Genomic DNA, 12,385 nt, shown 5'->3' on the forward strand with positions numbered 1-12,385 from the left:
CATATTCCTACATCTTACAGTCCTTTCTTACTATAACTCAGGGAGGAACAGGAGACAAGGGAGACCTGGGCTCCATGGGACCAAGGGTGAGTGCCCTCAACAGAATATAAAAATTAAAAAAAGTTGACGATTGAATCTTAAACAGAGAGCAAGAAACAGAGAGCAAGGTTTATACAAATCTCCGCTGTTGAAAACTAAATGTTAGTCTAAAAGAAATGTGAGATAATGTCTAGATGCTTTTTATAGTGGGGATGAAGTTTATAAAGTGCCTGGCTGGGCTTATGAGACAGTGGATTGCGCAGTCAGATGGAACAGAGTAAATAGGCATTGTAACGTCATAGATTTAGCCGGTGGTAACTTGTGGAATAGACACTGGCTGGAATGCGGTTTTAACCAATCAGCATTCAGGATTAGACCCACCCGTTGTATAATTTCAAGCATGATGTTGGCTGCATCATGTTATAGGTATGCTTGTCATCGGCAAAGACTAGGGAGTTTTTTGGGATAAAAAGAAACGGAATAGAGCTAATCACAGGCGAAACCCAAGAGGAAAGTTTGATTCAGTCTGCTTTCCAACAGACACTGGGAGACAAATTCACCTTTCAGCAGGACAATAACCTAAAACACAAGGCCAAATATACACTGGAATTTTTTAAAGAATAATGTGCAAATCTTGTACAATCCAGGTACAATCCAATATTTTAGTATTTTATTTATTAGTTCACTGTTAATACAATCCTGAAGAAAATTTGCAGTCAGCAGTCAATATAGAACATGCACATTTTGGGGGTATTGTAATTAACAGAGGACTACTAAAAGTTAACTATCCCTTTAAACATTGTTTTTGTGTTTAATGATATTGAACTTCAGCCCTTTATTCTATGGATTTTAATAAACATCTAAATGTTATCCGCACGCAGGGACCCCCTGGGCAGAAAGGTGACCAAGGAGCCACTGAAATCATTGATTACAACGGTAACATCCAAGAGGCTTTACAGGTCAGAAACTGCTGGTCTGCTCTCCAGCTTTAGTTAAACATTGTTTTCTGGCAATATTTTACCTGTTGTATTTACATTTTGAGCTGTATTTCTTTATTTCTGTTAGATTAGTTGTTTTGATGTCCCTCTTTTTAACTTAAGTACTATTTTAACTTGGATTAATGGTGAAATATGTTTTATGTGGCACCCACCACAATCTTTAGCATCCATATATATATTTTCTTCCATAGTCCTTGATGGACTTGAAAGGGTATACTTTGGTGCTTCTGTGGAAAGATGGAAGTCTTAAAACTACAGTGCCCTTTAAAACATTGTGACAAGATTTCATTTTCATCCTACTATCTGACTTGTAAAATTGCTTGTGAACATATACTGGCCAAAGTGGCCGTTAGCCATCTGAGTGTACTGTACAATGTTTTCGAATTTTCCAGACAGTTCAAATTCCATCTGGAACAGTTTGTGGACTAGGTTAGCAAGGAGAGAGAACTAAAAAGCATGCTGACACACAGGTTTGTTTGGTGCATAACCAGTTATCTTATTTTTCGCCTCCTCCCTGGCGGACCACAGAAGATTACCACTATTACAGTGACGGTAATTCACCTCTATTCTGTCTGTGTGATATATGAGTAATGCACCTTTGGCCCGGCATGAACCCAACCCTACCCTGCCCTCCCCTGCTCCTCATCCTCTTTTCTAACTAACACATAACTCCCACACATTGTTGCTTAAAGAACCAAAAAAGTTACTTCTCCTTTTGAAATCGGCCTATGTGGCATCGATATGAGTCAGAAACATTTATTCTAGTGTCAAAATTGACTACAAGTGTAAATAGCATAATTTTGGTCATAGTCAGTCTTGTCCAAAACTGATATTTGCGAGATGATTAGGAAAACATGGTATGTCACAGAATTAAGGCTACGCAACAGTTGTAGAAATACATACAGTGGGGGAAAAAAGTATTTAGTCAGCCACCAATTGTGCAAGTTCTCCCACTTAAAAAGATGAGAGAGGCCTGTAATTTTCATCATAGGTACACGTCAACTATGACAGACAAATTGAGGAAAAAAAATCCAGAAAATCGTAGGATTTTTAATGAATTTATTTGCAAATTATGGTGGAAAATAAGTATTTGGTCACCTACAAACAAGCAAGATTTCTGGCTCTCACAGACCTGTAACTTCTTCTTTAAGAGGCTCCTCTGTCCTCCACTCGTTACCTGTATTAATGGCACCTGTTTGAACTTGTTATCAGTATAAAAGACACCTGTCCACAACCTCAAACAGTCACACTCCAAACTCCACTATGGCCAAGACCAAAGAGCTGTCAAAGGACACCAGAAACAAAATTGTAGACCTGCACCAGGCTGGGAAGACTGAATCTGCAATAGGTAAGCAGCTTGGTTTGAAGAAATCAACTGTGGGAGCAATTATTAGGAAATGGAAGACATACAAGACCACTGAAGATCTCACCCCGTGGGGTCAAAATGATCACAAGAACGGTGAGCAAAAATCCCAGAACCACACGAGGGGACCTAGTGAATGACCTGCAGAGAGCTGGGACCAAAGTAACAAAGCCTACCATCAGTAACACACTACGCCGCCAGGGACTCAAATCCTGCAGTGCCAGACGTGTCCCCCTGCTTAAGCCAGTACATGTCCAGGCCCGTCTGAAGTTTGCTAGAGTGCATTTGGATGATCCAGAAGAGGATTGGGAGAATGTCATATGGTCAGATGAAACCAAAATATAACTTTTTGGTAAAAACTCAACTCGTCGTGTTTGGAGGACAAAGAATGCTGAGTTGCATCCAAAGAACACCATACCTACTGTGAAGCATGGGGGTGGAAACATCATGCTTTGGGGCTGTTTTTCTGCAAAGGGACCAGGACGACTGATCCGTGTAAAGGAAAGAATGAATGGGGCCATGTATCGTGAGATTTTGAGTGAAAACCTCCTTCCATCAGCAAGGGCATTGAAGATGAAACGTGGCTGGGTCTTTCAGCATGACAATGATCCCAAACACACCGCCCGGGCAACGAAGGAGTGGCTTCGTAAGAAGCATTTCAAGGTCCTGGAGTGGCCTAGCCAGTCTCCAGATCTCAACCCCATAGAAAATCTTTGGAGGGAGTTGAAAGTCCGTGTTGCCCAGCGACAGCCCCAAAACATCACTGCTCTAGAGGAGATCTGCATGGAGGAATGGGCCAAAATACCAGCAACAGTGTGTGAAAACCTTGTGAAGACTTACAGAAAACGTTTGACCTGTGTCATTGCCAACAAAGGGTATATAACAAAGTATTGAGAAACTTTTGTTATTGACCAAATACTTATTTTCCACCATAATTTGCAAATAAATTCATTAAAAATCCTACAATGTGATTTTCTGGAGAAAAAAAATCTCATTTTGTCTGTCATAGTTGACGTGTACCTATGATGAAAATTACAGGCCTCTCTCATCTTTTTAAGTGGGAGAACTTGCACAATTGGTGGCTGACTAAATACTTTTTTTCCCCACTGTATACAAATATTGAAAGCATTTAATGAGAAAAGCAAAAGGTGTGCAACATGAAAATATTATCCCATTTACATTGTGTAATTTATTGACGGTCCATAACTAGCCCTGGAATAGGGTTGAATACTTGTAGGTAGCAGGTGGTTTAGAGCGTTGTGCCAGTAACCGAAAGGTCGCTGGTTCTAATCCCCGAGCCGACTAGGTGAAAAATCTGTCGATGTGCCCTTGAGCAAGGCACTTAACCCTAATTGCTCCTGTAAGTCGCTCTGGATAAGAGCGTCTGCTAAATGACTAAAATGTAAATATACAGTGCATTCGGAAAGTATTCAGACCCCTTGACTTTTTCAAAATTTTCCGCCTTATTCTAAAATGGATTAAATAAATAAAAATCCTCATCAATCTATACCCAATACCCCATAATGACAAAGTGAAAACAGGTTTTAAGAATTCTTTGCAAACCTATACAAAAAAAGCACTGATACCTTATTTACATAAGTATTCAGACCCTTTGCTATGAGACTCGAAATTGAGCTCAGGTGCATCCTGTTTCCATTGATCATTACATTTACATTACATTTACGTCATTTAGCAGACGCTCTTATCCAGAGCGACTTACAAATTGGTGCATTCACCTTATGATAACCAGTGGGACAACCACTTTACAATTTTAATTTATTTATTTTTTAGAGTATATTTTAAAATTTAATTTGTTTTATATATATATATATATATATATTGTTGTTGTTTAAAAAAAATATATATATATATATTTTATTTATTTTTATATTTATTATTATTTTTTTAAATTTTTTTTGTGGGGGTGGGGTAGAAGGATTACTTTTATACTATCCCAGGTATTCCTTAAAGAGGTAGGGTTTCAAGTGTCTCCGGAAGGTGGTCAGTGACTCCGCTGTCCTGGCGTCGTGAGGGAGCTTGTTCCACCATTGGGGTGCCAGAGCAGCGAACAGTTTTGACTGGGCTGAGCGGGAACTGTGCTTCCGCAGAGGTAGGGGGACCAGCAGGCCAGAGGTGGAAGAACGCAATGCCCTCGTTTGGGTGTAGGGACTGATCAGAGCCTGAAGGTAAGGAGGTGCCGTTCCCCTCACAGCTCCGTAGGCAAGCACCATGGTCTTGATTGGAGTCCTCCTCAAGTCAATTATATTGATTGGACATTATTTGGAAAGGCACACATCTGTCTATATAAGGTCCCACAGTTGACAGTGCATGTCAGAGCTAAAACCAAGCCATGAGGTTGAAGGAATTGTCCGTAGACCTCCGAGACAGGATTGTGTTGAGGCACAGATCTGGGGAAGAGTAACCCAGATCTGTGCATTAAAGGTCCCCAAGAAGCATTAAAGGTCCCCAAGAACACAGTGGCCCGATGGTCACTCTGACAGAGCTCCAGAAGGACAACCATCTCTGCAGCATTCCACCAATCAGGCCTTCATGGTAGAGTGGCCAGACGGAAGCCACTCCTCAGTAAAAGGCACATGACAGTCTGCAGAGTGGCCAGACGGAAGCCACTCCTCAGTAAAATGCACATGACAGCCTGCTTGGAGTTTACCAAAGGGCACCTAAAGACTCTCAGGCCATGAGAAACAAGATTCTCTGGTCTGATGAAATCAAGATTGAACTCTTTGACCTGAATGCCAAGCGTCACATCTGGAGGAAACCTTGCACCATCCCTACGGTGAAGCATGGTGGGGTCAGCATCATGCTGTGGGGATGTTTTTCAGCAGCAGGGACTGGGACACTAGTCAGGGTAGAGGGAAAGCTGAACAGAGCAAAGTACAGAGAGATCCTTGATGAAAACCTGCTCCAGAGCGCTCAGGACCTCAGACTGGGGCGAAGGTTCATCTTCCAACAGGACAACAACCCTAAGCACACAGCCAAGACAATGCAGGAGTGGCTTCTGGACAAGTCTCTGAATGTCCTTGAGTGGCCCAGCCAGAGCCCAGACTTGAACCCGATTGAACATCTCTGGAGAGACCTGAAAATAGCTGTGCAGCGATGCTCCCCATCCAATCTGACAGAGCTTGAAAGTATCTGCAGAGAAGAATGGGAGGAACTCCCCAAATACAGGTGTGCCAAGCTTGTAGCGTCATACCCAAGAAGACTCGAGGCTTTAATCGCTGCCAAAGGTGCTTAAACGAAGTACTGAGTAAAGGGTCTGAATAGTTATGTAAATGTCATATTTCAGTTATTTATTTTAAATTTGCCAAAATTTCCAAAAACCTGTTTTTGCTTTGTCATTATGGGGTATTGTGTGTAGATTGATGAGGGGGAAAAACTATTTAATCAATTTTAGAATAAGGCTGTTACATAACAAAATGTGGAAAAAGTCAAGGGGTCTGAATACTTTCCGAATGCAATTTAATTAGTTGAAACAAGTGTATTTTCAGAGGATATGGAGTTGATTTTAAACCTAAGAAATAAGGTGATATCCTGATGATGTTAGTTGCAATTGACCCACTTGTGACCTTGGTGTGGGAATTGTTGTGATCGTTTTTTTTTTTTTTTTTATCATCATTGTGTCATGTTTATTCTCAAGTGATTCCTAACGTGTGTGGATATGTTTGTGTCTATTCCAATTCAGTCAATTTAAGTGATGAGTTTACAATTGTCTATTATTTTCCTATTTTTTGGGGGCAATAGTTAGGTTTCCATCCATTTGTCTAAAGTTTTTCAAGCGAATATTCAAATATTCCCACACAAAAAAATATGCAAATTTTAAAGGAAGCGATGTGTTTCCATCAAACTGGCTTGTTGCGAATAAAAAGCTGTACATGATGACGTAGTGCACATAAAAAGCACGTTGTCATATACTGAAAAGACAACAACAGAAGTTCTATGTATTTCCATCCTGTTTTTTTAACCGTGTCGATGGTTATGCACAAAGTCTTGCAATAAACAGCAAATGTGCCCACTCTGGTCTTGGCATATGCACTATACAGATGTAGGATTTTTTTTTTTATCACCCAATTTTAAACTTGCAGTGTATTGAGGTTTTAAAAAACTTCTGAAGTTTATAATTTCCACTTTGAAATTTCAGTCTTGATTTTCCCTTAAGAAAAATGTATCAACCCCAACAAAAATTGTCCTTTAATTATAATCCACATAATAATGGACAGAGTTTGGGAAATCCTTTTCTACTTCATCAACAAAACAATTATCCACTCCTTTCGAAAGTGTTTTAGTTTTGACAAAATGTAGGAAAGTTTACAGACAATTGCTGTTTCCATCAGGCATGTCGTGAGTTTTGTATCCAACAGGTACTTCACTTGCATAAAAATGGTTGGATGGAAACATGGTTACTGACTTTTTATTTAATTGCAGCATTGACTGAATTGGAGTGGAATTGACGCCAACCTTGGTCTTTTTTTATGTACTACATGTGTGTATGATGGTAATAATAATAACATATTTATCTTGTGAATTTAGGGTCCCCCTGGGCCTCCTGGACTATCAGGACCGGCGGGAATCAAGGTAATCCATCATTGTATTGAAATCATGGTTCTGTTTTAACTTCAGTACAGTAACTTATCTGTGCATAAGCCAATGATACACTGTGTGTGTGTGTGTGTGTGTTTGTGTGTGTGTATCTAACACACAGTACATACAGTGCCTTTAGAAAGTATTCACACCCCTTTTCTATTCAAAACTTTGGAAGGTTTCAACTTTCCAGCTGAAATAATACATTTAATAAAAATATTGTATAAATATCCTAAAGCTAAAATATACACGAATAATACATTATCTGATGACATTTATTTAGAAAGTGGCACAAGACAGGGATGTCCTCTCTCTCCCCTCCTGTTTGCACTGGCAATTGAACCGCTTCCAAAAATAATTAGACAGGACTCAAATGTAACAGGTATCCACCAGAGCTGTTGCCAGAGAATTGAATGTTTGTTTTATAGAGTTTGGCAGTACATCCAACCGGCCTCACAACCGCAGACCACGTGTAACAAGGACGTCCACATCCAGCTTCTTCATCTGTGGGATCGTCTGTGACCAGCCACCCGGACAGCTGATGAAACTGGGGGGTTGCACAACCAGGGTATTTCTGCACAAACTGTCAGAAACCGTCTCAGGGAAGCTCATCTGCGTGCTCGTCGTCCTCACCAGGGTCTTGGCCTGACTGCAGTTCGGCATCGTAATCAAATTCAGTGGGCAAATGCTAACCTTCAATGGCCACTGGCACGCTGGAGAAGTGTGCTCTTCATAGATGAATCCCAGTTTCAACTGTACCGGTCAGATGGCAGACGTTGTGTGGGTGTGCGGTTTGCTATTGTCAACATTGTGGCGGTGGGGTTATGGTATGGGCAGACATGAGCTATGGACAATGAACACAATTGCATTTTATCGATGGCAATTTGAATGCACAGAGATACCGTGACGAGATCCTGAGGCCTATTGTAATGCTATTCATCCGCCGCCATCACCTCATGTTTCAGCATGATAATGCACAGCACCATGTCGCAAGGATCTGTACACAATTCCTGGAAGTTGAAAATGTCCCAGTTCTTCCATGCCCTGCATACTCACCAGACATGTCACTCATTGAGCATGTTTGGAATTATCTGGATCGACGTGTATGACAGCGTGTTCCAGTTCCCGCCAATGTCCAGCAACTTCGCACAGCCATTGAAGAGGAGTGGAACAACATTCCACAGGCCGCAATCAACAGCCTGATCAACTCTATGCGAAGGAGATATGTCGCGCTGCATGAGGCAAATGGTGGTCACATCAGATACGGACTGGTTTTCTGATCCACGCCCCTACCTTTTTTTAAGGTATCTGTGACCAACAGATGCATATCTGTACTCCCAGTCATGTGAAATCCATAGATTAGGGCCTAATGAATGTATTTCAATTGACTGATTTCCTTATATGAACTGTAACTCGATTAAAATCTTAGAAATTGTTGCATGTTGCGTTTATATTTTTATTCAGTATAGTTTCAAATACATGCAACTTAAAAGTTACATATCATGAAATTTCGATTTGAAATCTTTTGGACATCAGCACAACCTTGAGGGAATCTTATTTAATACAGAAAATGATGTTCATATAATCATATGCCATTTAGCAGACGCTTTTATCCAAAGCGACTTACAGTCATGCGTGCATACATTTTCTTTGTATATGGGTGGTCCCGGGGATCGAACCCACTACCTTGGCGTTACAAGCGCCGTGCTCTACCAGCTGAGCTACAGAGGACCATGATAGGAAATATCTACAAACCTTGTAGAGAGCATATCCAACTGACAATCTCTTAGAAAAAAATAGAAACTATTGGAACCAAGATTTAAAAAGAACTGATGTTGGCATAAGATGGAGGGAAAGTTGGAGCATAACTAACGAAATTACAGTTAACTAAAATGTATGCTTAATCCAGTATAAACTAATGTATGGAATTTATTATACAAGTGACAAAATTCACAAATTCTACAGCACAACGATAGTCATGTCTCAAGTGTAAAACTAATAATGACTCAATAATCCATGCTTTTTGGGAATGCTATAAAGTTTGGAAGTTGTGGGCAGAGCTAGAAAGTTGGCTGTAAGAAGTATTACAATATAAACTTACTTTTAATCCATCTGTCTGCATATTTCAAGACATGACATATGGGGGTGTAGTTAGATACCCAATGGGCTGGAAGATTATTTTCTCACCACTCATTTTGAAAAACCTTATATTAAAAACTTGGAAGTCAATCAATCCGCCATCATTGACACAATGGAAAAATCTAATGATTTATTATTGAAATATTGAAATAGCATGGGCGACTGAGAAAAACTAATTGGTACAATTTAAGACCAAGTGGCAAACAATAATGGAGGCACTAGGGATGGGGGTGTGAGCAGGCGGGTCTGGGCAGGTGAGATGTAGTCATTGTTTGTATGTGTCTGTAAGTTGTCGTTCGTATGTATACGTTTGTTTTTGGAATGTAAAAAAAGAAAGAAAGAAAAGGAAAAAAATTGATTCACACCCCTTGACTTTTTCCACATTTTGTTGTGTTACAGCCTACATTTTAAATCGATTCAATTTAGATTTTTTTGTCACTGGCCTACACACAATACCCCATAACGTCAAAGTGGAATTAAGTTTTCTAAATTTTTACTAATTAATTACAAATAAAAAGCTGAAATGTCTTGAGTCAATAAGTATTCAAAGCCTTAGTTATGGCAAGCCTAAATAATTTCAGGATGTGCTTAACTAGTCACATAATTAGTTGCATGGTTTAACATTATTTTTGAATGACTACCTCATCTCTGTACCCCACACACACAATTATCTGTAAGGTCCCTCAGTTGAGCAGTGAATTTCAAACACGGATTCAACCACAAAGACCAGGGAGGTTTTCCAATGCCTAGCAAATAAGGGCACCTATTGATGAGTTAAAATTGTTACAGGTCTTGGTTTTTCCATTCATGTTTTGAGATTGGACTTTTAGCACATTAGTAAGTAGACTGATGTTTCCGCGTTAGTGGTTTTGGTTGTAGATTGATGTCACACCTGTTTCGTTTTGGTTGTTGTCTGTGACTCTTTTTTAGTTCCCCCTACTGTTTGAGCTACATTATTTGGTTTTCTTGCTGAGGAACGTAACAAAATAAAATAGCAGACATTAAATATACATTTTGAGCATGGCAAAGTTATTAATTACACTTTGGATGGTGCATCAACTACAAAGATACAGGTGGTCCTCTGTACAGGTGGTCCTCTGTGGTCCTCTGTAGCTCAGCTGGTAGAGCATGGCGCTTGTAAAGCTAAGGTAGTGGGTTTGATCCCCGGGACCACCCATACACAAAAAAAAATTTATGCACGCATGACTGTAAGTCGATTTGGAAAAAAGCGTCTGCTAAATGGCATATTATTATTATTATTATACAGGAGTCCTTCCTAACACAGTTGCCAGAGAGGAAGGAAACTGCTCTGGGATTTCTCCATGAGGCCAATCGTGACTTTAAAACAGTTTCAGAGTTTAATGGCTATGATTGGAGAAAACTGAGGAAGGATCAACAATATTGTAGTTACTCCACAATACTAACCTAATTGACAGAGTGCAAAGAAGGAACCTGTACAGAATACAAATATTCCTAAACATGCATCCCGTTTGCAACTAGGCACTAAAATAATACTGCAAAAATATTTTTGTACTGAATACAAAGTGGTGTCCCCTGTAGCTCAGTTGGTAGAGCATGGCACTTGCAACGCCAGGGTTGTGAGTTCATTTCCCACGGGGGGCCAGTATGAAAATGTATGCACTCACTAACTGTAAGTCGCTCTGGATAAGAGCGTCTGCTAAATGACTAAAATGTAAATGTTATTTTGGGGGCAAATCCAATACAACACATTACTGAGTACCACTCTTCATATTTTCAAGCATAGTGGTGGCTGCATCATGTTATGGGTATGCTTGTAATCATTAAGGACTGAAGTTTTTTCAGGATAAAAAAGAAACAGAATGGAGCTAAGCACAGGCTACATTCTAGAGGAAAGACATGGTTCAGTCTGCTTTCCATCAGACACCTTTCAGCAGAACAATAACCTAAAACACAAGGCCAAATCTACACTGGAGTTGCTTACCAAGAAGACAGTGAATGTTCCTGAGTGGCCGAGTTTTGACTTAAATCTATGGCAAGACCTGAAAATGGTTGTCTAGCAATGATCAACAACCAATTTGACAGAGCTTGAAGAATGTTGAGAAGAATAATGGGCTAATGTTGCACAATCCAGTTGTGGAAAGCTCTTAGACTTACCCAGAAAGACACACAGCTGTATTTGCTGCCAAATGTGCTTCTATAAAGTTTTGACTCAGGGGTGTGAATACGTATGTAATTTCTGTATTTCATTTTCAAATCATTTGCATATATTTCTAAAAACATGTTTTCACTTTGTCATTATGGGGCATTGTGTGTAAATGGGTGAGAAAAAAATAAATATTTAAATGTTTAATTCAGGCTGTAAGACAACAACATGTGGAATAAGTCAAGCGGTATGAATACTTTCTGAAAGCACTGTACAATGGAACATTCACTCAAAACAGGTCAGGCCTGGGTTCAAATACATGTGTATTTAAGTATTTGTTACTTACATTTTGTGTATTTTAGTATTTTCAAATGTGTTGCAGAATCAACTACTTCTATTAGAAGTATTTTAAAGTATTTTAAAATAACTTTCTACAAATAGCCTACTATTTTCAAATACTTATTTTCAAATACATGATTTCAAATAACCCTATGACCAAACAGACCTGGGCTGAAATGCATGGGAGTATTTAAATATTTGTATTTTCAAATACATGCCAATATTTTCCAAGTGAAAAAATATCCAAATATTTACTTTGAAATGTATGTGAAAGTGATTGAAATAGTATTTGAACCCAGGTCTGCAGCAAGTCACTATACATTTTTGCTATGCGTTTGTCACAATCCATTCTCTGATTCAGGGAGATCAAGGCATGCCTGGCCTCCCTGGGCTGGATGGTGAAAGGGTAAGTAGACCCAAGAAGTCTCATTACCCAGTCATGCCTAGTAAAGATATAGACCATTAAAAGCCATTCTTTAAGATTTGTACAATTTACATTGGACTCATTGACTTTAAAGATATTCTCCGGTACTTTTGTATACTTTTTTAGCCAGTAGTTCTGAAAGTAGCACTCACGAGCCAAAAGTAGTCCCCGAAAATTGCACACTGCAACATATATGTGCAGATATGTGCATCATGTCATTGCTCTCTCTCTTGCTCTGCTGTGTGTATCTTGCTAGCTGTCACTCAAATGGTGAGGGGCTGAAGCTCATTGGCTGGAACTCGAACTGCTAGGTGGCTGCCCGCATGTGGGAAAATATAGGAAAAAGGGTGCCACAAAGCTTC

General features: G+C 39.6%; 1 protein-coding gene across 1 annotated transcript in view; it reads left to right on the forward strand.

Moving 5' to 3' along the window:
- LOC311132386 (uncharacterized protein) overlaps positions 1-12,385 on the forward strand; it is a gene marked incomplete at both ends in the record, with an annotated part of 161,782 nt that overhangs the window by 128,301 nt on the left and 21,096 nt on the right. The window contains 5 exons of the mRNA XM_084165651.1: positions 42-86; positions 921-998; positions 1,566-1,589; positions 6,946-6,990; positions 11,961-12,005. Coding sequence (XP_084021777.1) covers positions 42-86; positions 921-998; positions 1,566-1,589; positions 6,946-6,990; positions 11,961-12,005 — 237 coding nt within the window. The remainder of the gene's footprint in view (positions 1-41; positions 87-920; positions 999-1,565; positions 1,590-6,945; positions 6,991-11,960; positions 12,006-12,385) is intronic.

Source organism: Coregonus lavaretus, assembly GCF_964263955.1.
Source record: "Coregonus lavaretus genome assembly, chromosome: 7".
Classification (NCBI taxonomy): Eukaryota; Metazoa; Chordata; class Actinopteri; order Salmoniformes; family Salmonidae; genus Coregonus; species Coregonus lavaretus.